Source organism: Mauremys reevesii, linkage group 1, assembly GCF_016161935.1.
Source record: "Mauremys reevesii isolate NIE-2019 linkage group 1, ASM1616193v1, whole genome shotgun sequence".
NCBI classification, from domain to species: domain Eukaryota; kingdom Metazoa; phylum Chordata; order Testudines; family Geoemydidae; genus Mauremys; species Mauremys reevesii.
In genome coordinates, this window is record NC_052623.1 from 213,523,507 (window position 1) to 213,541,242 (window position 17,736).

The 17,736-nt window shown below is 44.5% G+C and overlaps 1 protein-coding gene across 5 annotated transcripts in view; it reads left to right on the forward strand.

The window, feature by feature from the left end:
- CASR (calcium sensing receptor) overlaps positions 1 to 17,736 on the forward strand; it is a 181,711-nt gene that overhangs the window by 147,190 nt on the left and 16,785 nt on the right. For all 5 annotated transcript variants that reach the window (XM_039504209.1, XM_039504222.1, XM_039504211.1 and 2 more), the window contains 2 exons: positions 2,470 to 2,700; positions 10,088 to 10,211. In XM_039504209.1, the coding sequence (XP_039360143.1) occupies positions 2,470 to 2,700; positions 10,088 to 10,211 (355 nt within the window). The remainder of the gene's footprint in view (positions 1 to 2,469; positions 2,701 to 10,087; positions 10,212 to 17,736) is intronic.

Sequence of the window (17,736 nt, forward strand, 5' to 3'; positions counted from 1 at the left end):
CAGGGGCGGCTCTAGACATTTCGCCGCCCCAATTACGGCGTCATGCCGCAGGGGGCGCTCTGCCGGTCGCCAGTCCTGCGGCTCCGGTGGACCTCCCGCAGGCGTGCCTGCGGAGGGTCCGCTGGTCCCGCGGCTTTGGTGGAGCCGCAGGACCAGCGGACCCTCTGCAGGCACGCCTGCGGGAGGTCCACTGAAGCCGCGGGACCAGCGGACCCTCCGCAGGTATGCCGCTGAAGGCTGCCTGCCTGCTGCCCTCCCGGCGACCGGCAGAGCGCCCCCCGCGGCATGCCGCCCCAAGCACACACTTGGCGTGCTGGGGCCTGGAGCTGCCCCTGTCCATATACATGAGGCTTGACATGTAATGCTTGTTTTATAGTTCCTTTGTTATTTCTAGAGGACTGGTCGGTGGGTGTTCCCCAAACTCACAACATGTTTCAGTAACAAACATATAGCAAAATCTCAGAACTTCATATACAGTGAAGACACATACATTTCAACCAAACAGTTATGTTCAACAGATTGCCTTTTCCAGTGATACCTCAGAAGGTATACTTTGTACAAGATTTATCATAGTTTTGTAAAAGTACTGACCATAATAGTGTAGACTGTCACAGGAACATAGAAAAATACTCGATCAACAAAGCAAAGTATGGATTTACATATATAGGGATACCAAGTATACACATTCCCCAGGGTACAATCTGGACTGATGGACAGCTGTGTCCCCTCAATTCTTCAAACTGGGGTGCCTCTGACACTGCTTCGCTGTGAGAGCAACCACTACTGGTCAGCTCACACACAGCCTCCATCATGTAAATCACTCCCAGCTATATTATATGAGCGCTATAGCCAGCCGCCTATGAATTACATTGCAGGGCAACACCAGCAAACTCCCAGTCTCAGACTTCCCCTCCCCACCCCCCAAAATGTGCATCTTGTACTGCCCAGCCCTCTCCTGGACAACACAAGCTCATATAAAGTCCTTCATTTCACTGATAGAAAATAATATGCACAAATCTTGTTACCTCAAATGGAGTTTCCCAAACACTGCAATCCAAACACACACTTGTTGAGAAAAATTATAAAACAAGTTTCTTAACTACAGAAAGATAGATTTTAAGTGGTTACAAGTAATGAGGCATAAAAGTTAAAATTGGTTACAATGAAATGAAGGTAAAACGCAACTAACACCTAACTTAACAAACTAAGTGAATTCAAAGCAAAAGGTTTCTCTCATCACATGCTTTAGCAGTCTTACCGACTGAACTCCTTTCAGACAGGATCTCTGTCTAATGAGGCTTCCTTTGTCCTTCAAGTGTTGTCGACGCTGTGAGTAGAGATGAAGGGAGAGATGATTTGGAGCCTCTGTTCCATATCCAAGGTGAGATCCCCAAGACTCCAGATTCAGAAAAGAGGAACTGCTACTGCCTCCATCCCTCTCCCCACTCCCCACAGCTACACCTGCCTGATTGGAGGGCTCAGATAGGCAGGCCTGGTTTTGATTTGATTTGCTGTCTGAGGTTGTATGCATAGGAATGGGGAATGTGCTGCTCGTTGAGTTATTTTGATTATGTTATATATTTATAACTGATGTCAAGGGCACCTAGGAGTCAAGATATGTTCTTTTAAGTATGTTAGAGAAATGTAATTATTCAAATAAGTAATGAATAAGTATGAGCTATGAGAACATCCACAGTTCCTGTAAATAGGAGAAGATGCTATAAGGGATAGAAACGTCATGCTTGAGGGATAAAGCAGCAACTAACTGGCAGGCATTAGAAAGAAACTTCCTATAAGGAGAAGTTATTCCTTAACTGTCAATACAGGGTTCTTGTCCTTTCCTTTGATACATCTGGTTCTAGGCACTGTCAGAGACAAGATATTAGACTAAATAGACAACTGGCCCTATCTGGTATGGCAACTTCAGTGTTCCTAGGATTGTTTAACTGCTCATACCAACACCACATCAGAGTTTAAGACAGGGAGTGAAGAATACTCTAGCTAAACTGCAGGGAGAATGTACAGAGGCAGAATATAATTATCAAATTTGACTAGGATGCCAGATCAACACAATTCTGGGAAAATGTCACAAGATCTCTAGGGCCTACAAGTTTTCAAGAGACTTAGTTTAATGTTCCATCTGGAATGCAGTGTATTTTTTATAAAATGAAGAAAAAAGCGTTGAGTAATAGCTGCATGTCCGTCAATAACTGATAGTTCAGTGAAGATGCAAGCGAAGGTGGGGAGTGTGGTTTGTATGTCACAGGCTGGCTAAATGATGTGATATCATCATTTAGTGACTGGTCCATATACAAGACAGGAGCCTGCTACTGCTCTGAGGTAATGAAGTCACCTCAATTGGTAGGGGCTATGGGGTATTGTGCTGAAGGTACTGATGCTCCAGAAGACCTGTGCCCAGGAGGGATTGTTACATGCAGGTGTTCAAGGCATCTTTGTCTCTCTCTCTAGGTACTGAAGCATCTGCGTCATTTAAATTTCACCAGTAACATGGGGGAGCAAGTGGATTTTGACGAGTCTGGGGACCTGATAGGGAATTACTCGATAATCAATTGGCACCTGTCACCAGAAGATGGCTCTATCATGTTTGAGGAGGTCGGACACTACAATGTTTATGCCAAGAAGGGAGAGAGGCTCTTTATCAATGAAAACAAAATCCTGTGGAGTGGATTCTCCAGGGAGGTAAGTGCCATAGGTCACCTTATGGCCTCACCATGGTGTTTTCTAAATCTTTGAAAGCTGAGCCTTTCTTCAAGAAAATTAGATCTCACACACACACACACACACACACACACACACACACTTCCATTCCAATGCCACCATGTGTTATTAAGGACTGATTCATCTTAATTTATGTATCCTCCATACTCCTCGGCTAGTGCTTCACTTCTCAATCTCTCATAGTTAAGAATGCTGATACTTAAAATAGTGTTGCCTCTTTTGGCCCCACTGGCTAGCCAAAATGTGGTGCATTGCAAAGTTGTTTCTGTTAGGAAGAGAAATTGATTATATGAGTCAGATATATTCTTGGGTTTGGGCTGTTGTTTTTTTAAGAAGAGAATGTACACAAAGTCCCTTTTCCCTGAGCACAATAGAAACAAACAACAGCAGGCAGTGTCCTTGCTCAGAAATCCCCAGGTCTGCCACTCTAGCAAGCTCTGTGCCCAAGCAATTCAGTCACAGTACTTCCTCTCAGGGACTTTTTTTCCTTTCAGGAGGCTAGAAATCCATCTGCTGGATTCCCATCTCCAATACCCACAATCTCTAATCTATATCCTGATTGAGCCCCTGCCTTTACTACAAGGGAAAACCTCTGTTAATCTACCTACATTATTTCTGGGATGCCTTGCCATCTATTTTCTCAGGCAATAGCTTCCATCTTCTGCAGCAGGTTTACTATATACTACAGCCCCTTTTGTTGAACCTGATAGGTACCTTACACCCACATTGGTTTTAATTAGGTTTATGATTAACTTTGGAATTTAGGGCTTGTTTAGATGAACACTTAGTGCGCAGCAAACTGGGCTGCACTATTAATCTAGATAGGCTCCTAGATCCACTACTTGCAGCCATTAGCATCTTTCACCATAATAATATCATTGTTAACCACTGACTTAGCATCTATTTAAATTAATGGGACAGTTCACACCTCAAAGCTATTGTTTCAGTCTCTCCAAAAGCTCAAGCAGAAGATTCTGCATCAGTTATACTTGCTTCACCTTTTGAAAGTTTTATTCACTACCTGAAATTTACACTTTTTAAAAATGAAAGTTCAGATTGGCAAACATTTAAGAGATCCATCTAGAATCCCCACACTCAATTAGTCCTACCCCTGCACTGCCTCACATCACAGTAGCTGAGGGAATACATGTTACACATTCGTAAGGAATATGAGTGAGGGATTACAGCAGGAGTTGAAGAGCCAGGAGTTTTGGGTTCCATTCCTAGCTCTGCTGCTGACGTATTGATTGGGCAAGGTCATTGCCCTTCTCTCTGCCTCACTTTCCCTAGTAAGCTGACTTTCACAAGGGGAATTGGAAAATCATTGGTGAAAGTTTGTAAAATAAATACTTTGAGATCCTTGGATAGAATGAGCTATAGACATGCCATGGGTCAGTGTTATTTGGAGCAGATTCCTGACTGCAACACTGCTTCAGAGGTTTATAGGACCATAAGCAACAGGCCTAGAACTGTGGAGTTTCATGCCCAAAGCCCTATATTGAACAGTGTTACCTTCAACAGATCCTTTATCCCTATGATCCTCCAGTTGCTTTCAGTTCCTGCAACTGTCCAATAGTCCCCTGTTAGATCTCTCCCTGCCATCCTTGAGTAGTTGACTCTTATGTTCCCTAGGCAAGTTCAGAGGCTAAAGTTCTGGATCTGGGAGCAGCAGCAATAAATTTCATTTCAAAAGAGATGTAAAAACGGAGGTGCTAGCCCATTCTGATCATTACAGATCCTCTGGCACTTTCCCCAAAAGTTGTGGAAAACTTGTGAGCCCAAATTTTCTGGCCGGATTCTAGACTATTACATTCTTCAGGTTTAAGGTCCCCCTGCAGTATCAGTTGAGTACAGTATTCATCATCACTTCCTGACCTATACTGTTGTGAAGCATTACTATACCCCATGAAACAGCTGTTATGTTCTATTACAGAGATGGTTGAGTTGGATCAGGATAGATGTAGTAACCCCTGTGTTTTTCTACATGTTTTAAGTTTGTAAAGCTTTTAAAGTCCGTTGAGGATGAAAGGCTTCTTTATGTATAACAGTTTATTATTATTTATTATTACTTATTTATTATGTATTATTTATTATTATTTATTATTTATTGTTGATTCATAGGTGATCTATTGATCTATCCAACCATCTATCTGTCTTATGGTTTTATACCGCTTCCATGTATAATCAAAAGCAATAGTATAATCCTTTGTGGACTTCAGGGAGTCTCTGGCACTTTGGGTCAGATTTGTAAAGCTAATTAGGAGCCTAAAGATGCAGCTAGATGCCTAGTGGGAGTTTCATAAGTGCCGAGGGGCTAGATCTACAAAGGGATTTAGGCAGTCCCACACCTAACTCCTAGGCACCTTGCTGCTCAGTGGAATTCACGACCCAGAGTCAGGCCCCCAGACACACCCTGGGGAGCCACCTAAGCCGGCCAGTTCCAGTTTGTGTAAATAATTACATACTCCTTGAGCTGGATGAAGAGAGAAAAAGAGAGAGATTGACTCTGTAGACTGGTGGTTAGGGCACAGATCCGAGAGGTAGGAAAGTCAGTCAAGACCCTGCTCCTAGTAATATTCAATTATTTCTACAAAGTGGAACAGCTCCCAAAGGACAGACTGAGAGACACCCACCCTGCAGCATGGTAATTAGGGCACTCACCTGGGAGTGGAAGTTTGAGTCCCTGCTCCAAATTAGGTATTGAAACCTAAATCTTCTGCATCCCTGGTGACTATAGCAGGTAGCCTAATCTCTGGGCTATTGGATAGATTTTTGCCAACTCCAAAAGTCCCCACCTGGTTGTCCCCAGCTGTCGTTTGTAGGGTTGGGCGTGCTCTGAGCACACCTAGTAAATCAGGCCCCACAGATGACACAGGCAGGGAACACTACGTTTGTGAATCCTGCTGGGACTTCAGCATGAGCAAGCACATTAAGCAGCTATCAGCTTCAGAACGTAGGCAGTTTTGTGCATGGCCACCGACAGAACCTTAGGCACCATGCGAATTTAGGTCCCAGGTGTTTTGAGGATCTCAGTGGCAGTTAGGCACCTAAGTCCCTTTGAGTCCCTAGCCTATGGCACCTAATTCCCTTCATTTCAATGGTAGTTAGGTGCCTAGGAGCTTTTGAAAATCCCCTTAGGTGCCTATCTGCAATTTTAGGCGCCTAAGTACCTAAAAATCTAACCCTTCTCCCTTTTAGGGGTTAAACTTTTTCTCAGGGTAGTGAATATTTTACATTTAGTTAATTCGTTTTAGTCAATGTTGGAGGGGGGATTTGTGTGGGAGGGGATATTGGATAAAAGTGAGTGGCAAGAAATCATTTTACTTTGCTTTAGTTACTAGTAATCATGCAAGATCAAGGAGACAGGCTGACTCAGCGGTTTGTTTCATGGTAATTAGAACCTTTCAACTCTAGGCTGCTAATTCAAATTCAGGCCAGTAAGAACTGACTTTTGTTACCACTTGATAACGCTTAGATGTTATGAGTAACATGAGTTGGGCTTCTGTTTTTCGGGGTTTAATAATGTCATTTTTCAGGGTTTATTTTTAGCAATTTTTGAGTTCTATGTAGATGTCCAAAAATTGGATTTTCTTCAAGGCTTTTTCTATATAGAGCACAATAGAGAACCTCTAGTGCATGCCCACAGATTGTGTACCAACCAATTAATGCACAACACATTAGTGCATTTCAGAAATCACACTCCGGTAGTCTGCATTACTGCTCTGTGTAGAGAAGCCCTAAGATACAAGCCAGGGAGCAGGGACATCACCTACATAAACAAACTGCACTGGGAAAGAGGTGTAGTAAGCATGAATTGAGTAACCATTTCTAGTGTTTATTGAATAAACACTCATTTCATTTTTTTTCTAATCAGGGGTGTTTTATTGGTGTTTATCTGTTAAAACCTAAAAATAGTACCCTAAATATGAGTTCCCAGTGGAATTAGTGTCCATTATGTAGCAGAGATTACAAAGACTTGTGGTCTACCTTCTCCTCCCTAGAAATGGTCCTTCAAACACAAAAGTGGAGAATACTGATAAGGCTGGTTGAGGGAGGACAGTTTTTCGGTTACACATGTTCTCTCAGCAGATTTCAGTCTCCAGGGCTGTCAATCTGACACTTTCCACCAGCATTAAATTCATTTTTACCCTTGCAGTTTGGCCACCACTTACAAAATTTACCTACTCCCTTATTGGAGTATGTATCTTCCTTCCTGTAGCACCAGCTATATTCAGGCTTCTCCTGCAACCCCCTGAGCGACAGGCCTGTTGGGCCAGAATCAGAGCACCGATTTGAGAGAGATTCAGAGATTTTAAGGCCAGAAGAGACCATTATGATCATCTAGTCTGAGTTCCTGTATTGCACATGCCATAGAACGTCCCCAAAATAATTCCTAGAGCAGATCTTCTAGAAAAAATCCAGTCTTGATTTCAAAATTGTCAGTGATGGAGAATCCACCATGACCCTTGGTAACTTGTAACAAAGATTAATTACTCTCACTGTCAAAAATGTATGCCTATTTCCAGTCTAAATTTGTCTTGCTTCAACTTCCAGCCATTGGAGCATGTTGTGCCTTTCTCTGCTAGACTGAAGAGCCCGTTATTAAATATCAATTCCCGATATAGGTACTTATGGTCTGTAATCAAGTCACCCTCTCAACCTTCTCTTTGCTAACCTAAGGGCTGGTCCACACTAAGAAGCGGGTCGAACTAGGGTACGCAAATTCAGCTACGTGAATAGCGTAGCTGAATTCTAAGTACCCTAGTTCGAACTACTCACCCGTCCAGACGCCGTGGAATCGAAGTCCGCGGCTCCAAGGTCGACTCCGCCACTGCCTTTTGCAGTGGTGGAGTACCAGAGTTCGAACTATCGCTTCCGGAGTTCGAACTATCGCGTCCAGATTAGACGCGATAGTTCAAACTCCGAGAAGTCGAACTCACCGCGTCGACCCGGCTCGTAAGTGTAGACTAGCCCTAAGTAGATAGACTCAAAAATGCTCAATCACTATAATGCAGATTTTCTAATCCTTTAATCATTCTCATGGCTATCCTCTGAACTGTCTAATTTACCAACATTCTTCTTTAATTGTGGGCTCCAGAACTGGACAGAGTGTTCCAACAGTGGTCTCATCATTGCCAAATACAGAGATAAAATAACCTCTGCTCTTCTGCTTGAGATTCCCCTGTTTGTGCATCGAGGATAGCATTAGCTCTTTTGGCCACAGCATCACACACTGGGAGCTCATATTCAGCTGATTATCCACCACAAACCACAACCCCCAGGTGTTTTTAAGAGTCACTGCTTCCCAGAATACAGTCCCCCATCCTGTAAGTATGGCCTACATTATTTGTTCCTAGATGTATACATTTATATTTAGCCATATTTAAACACATATTGTTTGCTTGTGCCCAATATACCAAGTGATCCTGACCACCCTTAATCTCTAGCCTGTCTTCTTCATTATCTACTAGTTCCACAATTTTTTCCCCACAAAGTCATCTGCAAACTTAATGAGTGATGATTTTATGTTTTTTTTCGAGGTCATTGATAAAAATTATATAGTGTAGGGCTGAGAACTAATACCTGCAGGATCTCATTAGAAACAGATGTGCTTGGTGACAATTCCCCATTTGCAACTGCATTTTAAGACCTATTAGTTAGCAAGTTGTTAATCCATTTAGTGAGTGCCATGTTAACTTTATGTCATTTCAATTTTTAATAAAAATGTCATGCGGCACCAAGTCAAATGCTTTACAGAAGTCTAAGTAAATTACATCAACCAAACTTTATCAACCAAACTTATCTCATCAAAAAGATATGAAGTTAGTTTGACATGATCTATTTTCTGTAAATCCATGTCGATTTGCATGAGTTGAATTCTTTATTAATCTAGTCCAGTATCAGTTGCTCCATTATTTTGCCTGGAATTGATGTCAGACTGACATCTATAATTACCCATTCCAATCCATTTATCGTTAATAAACACTGGCACAACATTAGCTTTCTTCCAGTCTTCGGGCACTTCCCCAGTGCTCCAAGACTTACTGAAAATGAGCATTAATGGATCAGTGCAATCCTCAGTAATCTTTTTTAAAAATTTTGGATGCAGGTTTTCCAGACCTACTGATTTAATATCTAACTTCAGTAGCTTCTGTTTAACATCCTCCTGAGATATTAGTGAAATTGAGAAAGTGTTATCATCACCATATGATGAGACTGCATTATCTGTTTTTCCACAAATCCAGAAGAGAAATAGTTGTTGAGCACATTTGCCTTTTCTGCATTCTTATTGATAATTCTTTTTTCATCTAGTAATGGACCAATAACATTGTCAAGGATTCTGTGGCCTGCATTGTGCAGGAGGTCAGACTAGATGATCATAATGGTCCCTTCTGACCTTAAAGTCTATGAGTCTATGAGTCAAGATTCTTTTTGTTCCTAATATATTTTTAAATGCCTTATCATCCTTACTTCTCCTGGCCACAGATTTTTCTATGTGTCCCTTGGCTTCCCTTATCAATTTTCTACAATTCCTAACTTCTGATTTATATTAATTACTATCAACTTCCCCTTTCTTTCATTTGGTGTATCTGTGTGTGTATGTTTTTTTTTTTTACAGCTGCCTTCACTTCCCCTCTAGCCCAGATTGTTTTTTTTAACCTGCACAGCCGTCTTCCTCAATAGCAGGATTGTGACTTTCTGGGCATTTAGTAAGGTGTTCTTAAATGACTCCCAATTATCATTTGTATGTTTGGGATTAAATTCTTCATCCCAGTTGATTTTGCTCATAATTGTTTTCAGCTTTGTGAAATCGGCCCTTAAAGCAACAAGTGTATGTATATATATATCTGGTCTAGAGTTTATTCTGCTTGCACAATATAAATGTGATCAAGTCATGATCACTTTTACCTAAGCTACCATCATCTTTTACTTCTGTGGTCAGTTCTTATTTATCTGTTAGGACAGGGTCTAATATAGAATTCCCCTGTGTTGGCTGCAACATTTTTTGGGTTAGAAAATTGGAAAATATTGAGAGACCAACCAACCTTCAGGATGGATATCTCTCCAGAATTTTATACTGTGCTCATCACCATAGTATCTGATTTTAGCACATTTTGTAATTTCTCACCAGAGTAGAATGTGTATGAGTAAGGTGACCTGATGTCCCGATTTTATAGGGACAGTCCTGATATTTGGGGCTTTGTCTTATATAGGCTCCTATTACCCCCAACTCCCTGTCCTGATTTTTCACACTTGCTGTCTGGTCACCCTATGTATGAGCCCCTTCCCCATCAAGGTTCTGGATCATGCATTTGCATGTTTAACCAGACTACTCTTTGTCTTGCAGGTGCCAGTCTCTAACTGCAGCACGGATTGCCTCCCAGGTACCAGAAAAGGTATCATTGAGGGAGAGCCCACCTGTTGCTTTCAATGCGTGAACTGCTCTGACGGGGAATACAGTGATGAAACAGGTAATACGGAAAAAGCATGTGTGGTTTGCAAAGATTCCTGTGAGCCCCCACTAATGGATCGTATTTGTAAGTGCAATTAATTCCCAGCCACTGTTCTAATCTGTTAGAATAATGCTGAGGTGAAGCAACAGAGAACTTGGAAAGTCCTCTGAGAGAATATCACATAGGAAAGATGCATGAAGAATGATTAGTTCCTTTTTTAAGTGAATTTGTGCTAGTAACAGCTGCCAGATTCACGACCTGAAGAATGAACCTCTCAATCATCCCCAAAATAGATACAGCACATGCAGCAGCCTCCCTAGTTCAAATTGCCTCAAGGCGCTGCCAATAGACTTCATTTGGACCCTCTCTAAAGGGCAGAGGAGAGTTCAGTTTTCGTGGCTCATTTGTTTCCTAACCTCTGCTAAAAAAAAAACCTGATCTCAGCCCCCTCAGAGCCATGTCAGTCTTATCCCCTATTGCACAGTTGGGTTTCCTAAGGAAAAGAGATGGGAAAAGATTTGCTCAAGGGCACACAGGAAGCCCGTGGAAGAGCCACAAACAGTACCCAGGAATCTGACATCAGTGTTCCTACTACACCATGGCAATAACTTTTGGTCCCCCAACAACCGATAGGTGAAATGCTCCATGATTCAATTCCAATCTGCATCCACCTTTTTATATGTTTATATAGTCCCCATTTTATCAGGAAATAAAGTCCATTCTGTAGCAGAATCCATTGTAATCAGACACCCCTGTATTCACACTGCACAGATGAACATTTCCCTTAATTGAATTGGCTACCACAGTTTCTGCAGGAAATAAAGCAGATTGATATGACCTGGGGGCACAAATCAACTCCTATTGAAGTGAGAGTTTGATTAAACCATACAGTTCCACTCTGGAGGGAAAATGTAATAACAGTTTTAGAGCAAATTGGAAATTTTTGAATTTCCAATGTCTCAGTCAGACTGATGCCTCAGGGTTGGGCACATCCCAGACAATGAAACCAAATTAATGTGTCAGCAAATTTCTACATCCAAAACCACGCTACACTCCAAAGTGCAGCCATTTCCTTGCCCTCACCAGCATCATGTGTCACAGTCCAGGCTGCAGAAGTATTTAAAATGAGCTACCATGTGTGTGAATCACATTCTTAGCATATCAGACATGAATTACCATTATTTAATATTAATTCTTTAATACGTTTCTTGATTCAAATACTATAAGAAATTAAATCAATATGCATGTAATAGCTTATTTTGAATTAGATAGAAAACAGAGGTCCTGACCTCTGTAAAGATCTGAAGTAAAGATCCTCTGGCACTTTTCTCAAGATTTAAGGAACGGTTTCTGCTGCCCTGGTAAAATTCTGAAGGGGTGATTTTATTCTGCCTTTCTAAATTTCAATTGCTGCTCTTCACTCCAGAGGTGGTGTCTGGACCAGGCCGTAGGTGGCTCATGTGTTACCACGTTGTGGTCAGGAGACAATTGGTAGAATCACAGTTGAACAGGGTCAGGCACCAAGTTGCAGGTGGGAGGCAAGTGGTGGAGTCAGGGTCAAGCTGGGTCAGGATACCAGGAAGCCAGGGTCAGGTACCAGGTTACAATAGCAAAGTCAAAGATGAACCAGGGTCAGAAGCCGGAGTCTAGGATCCACAGCAAGGCAAGGTCTGGAGTGAAAGCAAGCAGACAGTCTGTGTTGTTGCTCAGACAGCTCCTCATGCTGGCTTTCTGGCTTATATGCCAGCATGAGACAATCATTGGACTGCAGGGAGCCACCACTCAGACCCTGCTGGGAGATACTTCCTGTAATGTCTAGCTTCAGAGTGTCCTCCAGTAAAAACCCAACCTAAGTTTCCAGTGGTGATGCAGAAGCTTCAGTAGTCCAGAACCCCATGGTCCCAGGTTCTAATCCCACAGGTTCTTACACTGCCCTCCTTCAAGGTGAGGCCAGGCTAGTTATGATGAGTCCTGTGGCATTCCCCCACCAGGTCAAAGGTGTGGATGTGGGAAGTGTCCAAGTGTGCTCCTCAGGGCTGTAGACTTCCCAGTCCACCAGGTGGCCACATGTCCATTGGAAATTGAGGTTACATGCACTTTTTACTCATTTTGACTGATGGAGGCAGTGGTGTGGTTCAGTCAAGGAAGAAGTTCTCAGTATAGAGCTTCAGAAGGGAAACATGTATGGGCCTCAGTTTGAAACTATGTGGTCTGCAAGTCTATGGAGACAAACCACATTCTACTTCAGGAGATAAGCAGTAGTCTTGGCAAAAGTCAGGTGATTGCAGGGATGAAGTTGGCCATTTTAGTCAGACGGTAAGGCTGCTGTGCAGCCACCAGACCCTGGGAGCTCCACAGAGAAGTCTAGGCTGATGGCCAGACAAAGCCTAGTTGGAGTCTCCAGGGGTACTAGGATACTGAGGGCTTCCGTTCAAAACATCCTGAAACATGTACAGCATGTGCAGGAGTCCACAAAAGCCCAGACTTTGGCCCGAATGCGGGACCACCATAAAAAATGGGCAACCATGCAGGAGATATTTAGGTGACCAAAGTGACCCACCAATGGAGCACTGTGGCATGGTCGTAGCACCTCCAGTCAGGGGCGCCCCAGAGGGACATATATGCACTCAACAAAGTATGTTATCCCATCCCTCACAGAACACTGTCTCTTAGCCCACAATGGCGTAGACTCTGTTCTTTGGGCAAGTGAGTCTTCTTTCAAGGCAGAATTGATAAGGGCGAGCAGGTCTTGCTGAATTGTGACATTGACAACATTACTAGTCTTGAGGAGGTGGGGGGGTCTCAGAAGTAAGTTCCTTGTTTTCCTGGTAGTATCTCCCCTTCCGCGATAGAGCACTGGCTCTCCCATTTTGGTTTCCTAGGCAGTAGGTAATAAACTCGAACTCAGAAGAACAAGGCCCACTTTAACTGCCTCTGATTCAAAGCTTAGGCCTTCCAGAGGTACTCCCAGTTCTTCTGGTCAGCAAAAACCTGTACTGTGTGCCAAGCTCCCTCAAGATGGTGACACCATTCTTCAAATGCAGTTTTGATTGCAATGAGCTCCTTGTCCAGTATTCCATAGTTCATCTCTGTGGGGTTGAGTTTTTGAGAGCAGAATGCACAAGGTAGCAGAACTGACTGGGGTCCAACTCTCTGCAAGAGTACTGTCCCGATGGTCATGCTGGACACATCCACTTCCATTATTAACAGGAAAATTGGGTCAGAGTATGCCAAAATCAGGGCTGTGTTGAATGCGATCTTAAACTGGTCAAAAGTGAGCTGGGCTTCAGGTGACCAAGTGAACCAAATGGCTTTATGAAGGAGGGAGGTCAGGGGGTTATTTGTTCTGAGAAGTTGGCGATGAGTCACCTATAAAAATTTGCCAAAGTCCAGGAAGCACTGAAGTTCTCAGAGGAGCTGGGGTGCTGTCCAGTTGTGCATGGCTTCCATCTGAGTACCCTCCGGGGAGACTAGGGAACATAAAACTTCAAGCGTGGTCTGGTCAAAGGTGCACTTCTCTAGTTTGGCATAGAAACCATGCCTCCATAGTCTATCCAGGACAGACCAGACAGTGCTGCACAGAATTCTCAGAAAACTCCAGTATATCATCAGGATAGGTGATTATATACAGTCCAAGATGTCCCTGAACATATTGTTTACGAACTGTTGAAATGTGAAGGCACTGGTTAAGCCAAACAGCATTACTAAGTATTCAAAGTGCCCACATCAGGTACAAAAAGCAGTCTTCCATTCGTCCCCAGGCCTTGTGTGCTCTAGATTATATGCCCCCAAAACCTAGGTGAATCATCAGGCGGTCCAGCAATTCCAGGATGAGGGGCAGGAGGTACCGGTTACAAATAGTCAGCTGATTCAATGCATGATAATCTATGCAGAGGTGCAGTGATCCATTCTTTTCTTGCACAAAGAGGACTGGTGCCCCTGCTCGAGAGGTAGATCTCTGAATGAAGCCCTTTACGAGATTGTCCTGTATATACATGCATAGTACCTCCATTTCTGGGTTCAGGCATGGTGTATATCCATCCACAGGGCACCTTTGCCCTGGGTTTTAAGTCTGTTGGACAGTTGTAGTCCCTATGTGGGGGTAATGAATCCATGTTCTTTCCCACCAGACCCAGGTAGTTTTGGTATCTGTACGGGAAGCTGAGGTTCTGGTCTGGAGTTACTCCTTTCTGGGTTAGCCCCTGCAATCCAGGGTCTCGCTTCCGAGGGTCTTTATCTGATCCTGGGGCCCTGGTTGCAGGTCACCTGGGGGGTTGTTGATTTGTTGGAGGCAAACTTTCTGGCAATATTTAGAGGAGAAGCGAATGTTCCTCCACCACCAGGATATACACAGGCCATGTCGCTACAACCAAAGAATGCCAAGAATTATTGGGAAGAAAGCATATTATTTCCTGGTGCCCTTCCCCTATGGCCTCTAAGGAAACAGTCTCTTGGGTCACCAGTCCTGACAGCAGAGGCGACCCATCAACCATTTCTACCAGGTCTGGTGTAGGTTTTGGCCAGAGAGGGATCTGGATGATTTGGGCTATCTTAGTGCCTATAAAGTTGACAGTGGCATCTATCATCACCAGTTGTGGTGGGATCTGCTGCACCTGCCTGAAGACTCACAACCTCATCAGCAATTAGAAATGCAGGGAAACCCCATGGTTCCTGGGTCAGGTTCTACTTGAGGGGTGAAGGTAGTTCTAGAGCATGGAGCTCTGGTAATGGCCAAGCTGTACCCCCCCCCTCCATTGGACTTGGACTGGTCCATTTTCCAAGCTCTTTCCAGCTGGACAGGAGGCGAGGGCATGTCCTGGCACCCCACAGTACAGAGTTTCAGCTGCCATTGACATTCTTTCTCCTCCAAGGTCAGGTGTCTGCAACCCAGGCAAACCTGCATCATTTCAGGACTCGGGTCGACAGGCTTTGGTGTAGCAGGCAGTTCTTCTTCAAGTGATGTCCCTATGGCTGCTTTACTGTAGGTGCGGCAGCACCCCCTGCGCCTGGGTTTGTAGATCTTCATCAGCAGTGCCCATCGGGCCACACATGGGCATGTCCCTTCTTTTGCACTGCACGCAGGTCATATATATAGGGCTGTCTGGTCTGAAGGCCCCCCAGTTCCTTCTCTAACATCTTTGGTCTGGGACGGAATCTGCTAGCAGAACCCGCTTCTTCTAGTCCCTCATAGATGGTGCCTTACCTGATAGTGTAATTAGTACTTTCCTCTTCTTCTTCTTTTTCCTTCTATCTAAAAAAAATTGTTTATCTTTACAGTTCTTCTCATAGCTTAGGTTTCTGTTTTCCCCCGTTTCCCACCGTTGCCAACCAGGAAGCCTTTTCCCTTCACTCTTATGCACAGCTTTTCCAGGTTTAAGAGGTGTGATTCGTGTGCGACCATCTTCTCGATAATGGACGGCCACCTGCAATGTATCCACTGTCAGGAGAGGGACACATCCCTCAACTATGTTCCCATTGCCTTGGCCTGAAACCCAGAGCCAGGAAAGAAAGAGACATTAGATTGAAATTTCTCCTCATGAAGAAATCGCTACATGCAGCAATGAACCTGGGCCTGAACTCTTTCCCACAGAGGCCCTCATACTCTGCCAGGTCATCAGCTGACCCCCACTCTCCACACACTTGGAAAAGAAAGTCATCCTGTAATCATGCGTTTGACAAGAAACGGGCTTCCTCTTCCTCACACTCTTGAGGCGCAGCCTGCCAGGATACCATCCCCAGCTAGGTCGGTGGCTTCAACCTCATCCGACAGGGGACACAGGTCCAGGGCTTGTCCAAGTACCTCTGGTACCGACTCAAAGAAACAGTCTAAAGACCCTGTCTGCGCAGACCTTCAGCCCTCGGCACCGTTTCCCAGCTCTGGGGACTGAGGCAGCCCGTGTGCAGGAACTATGGCACTGACACCATTTCTGGCACCAACAAAGCCATTGGCACCAAGTAAGTCATCACTTCTTCAACGGGACCTCCCCTCACTTCTACCCTCCTCTCTGGACTCAAAAAATTCCTCCTTCATTCCGCTGAGAACAGCACCTCCCTTCCCCAGTGAGGAGGAGGAAGTAGAGGATGACGAGGGCTCCATTGTTCCCTCGACTACTGGACAAATTGCACTGGCTTATCCTCACTGTATGCAAACTACTTCTGGCCCCCGTCCTGACAGGGACCACCATGGATGCAGCCACATGTGCCACTCCATGGCACTCTGTACCTCAAAGCAGCACTCTGGAACCCCCATATTCACCCTTCTCATATAATTATGATATATTTTATACAAAGCATGCCATGTAAGATATCATATGAAAGGTCATGATCTGCTGAAACACATTGTTCTGTCCAAATATGTATATCGTTAGTGTGTATGAAGTTCAGGGGCGGCTCTAGACACCAGCGCGCCAAGCAGGCGCTTGGGGCGGCCGTTTCCCGGGGGGGCGGCATTTGGCTCCGGTGGAGCTCCCGCCGGCATGCTTGCGGCAGGTCCACCGGAGCCCGGGACGAGCGGACCTGCCGCAGGCATGACTGCGGCGGGTCCCGTCTTCCCGCGGCTCCGGGTGAGCTCCCGCAGGCATGACTGCGGCAGGTCCGCTCGTCCCGGGCTCCGGTGGACCTGCCGCAGGCATGCCGGCAGGAGCTCAACCGGAGCCGCGGGAAGAGGGGACCCGCCGCGGGACCGGGGAAGGGCGGCGCAGCGCTCCGCGCTGCTTGGGGCAGCCTGATTTCTAGAGCCGCCCCTGATGAAGTTATGAGATTTTGCTGTATGGCTTTACTGAAATATGTTGTCAGTTTGAGAGTCTCTACTGCTAGGTGGTGATCAACTCCCAGGAGGGTGTTAAGCGACCATTAATCAGTAGGGGAGTTGTCAACAAGGGATTTACAATACTGTAAGAGGGCTGCACAAGCATCACACAATGGGGGATTGCTCAACTCTGACTCAGCAAAGCCCACCAGGACATGTCTTGGCTAGTGTTTTCCAGGTATATGGACTGAGGATATAAAATAGGGGACAGTAGCATCATGCCTTTGCCTTTCTCCTCCTCCACCTACATTGGGAGCAACAAGAACACTGGGAAGACAAAGACTTGAACTGAAGAGACTAGTTCCAGGTTTAAAGGGGAAGCCTGTGTATTAAAAACTAAACATCTAATAGGGTGAGAGAACTGCTTGATTCAAATACTGCCTATTCTAATAAGGTTTAAGATTTAGACTGTGAGCTTACCTTTTATTTTCTTTGGTAACTATCTCTGACCTTTTGGGCTTACCACTTATAATCACTAAAATCTATCTTTCTGTACTTAATAAATCTGTTTTATATTTTACCTAAAACAGTGTATTTTGGTTGAAGTGCTTGGGAAATCTCAACTTAGTTTACAAAGGCTAGTGTGTGTCCTCTCCACGTTGAGGGAGGGGTGAAGTGGGTAATAAACTTATACTGGTCAGGCGCCTGATGAGGGCAAGATGGTATATTCCACGGTGCAAGGCTGGGGGCTTGGGAGATTTTCTGGTGCCTTTCTCTGTGTGATTCATGAGAATT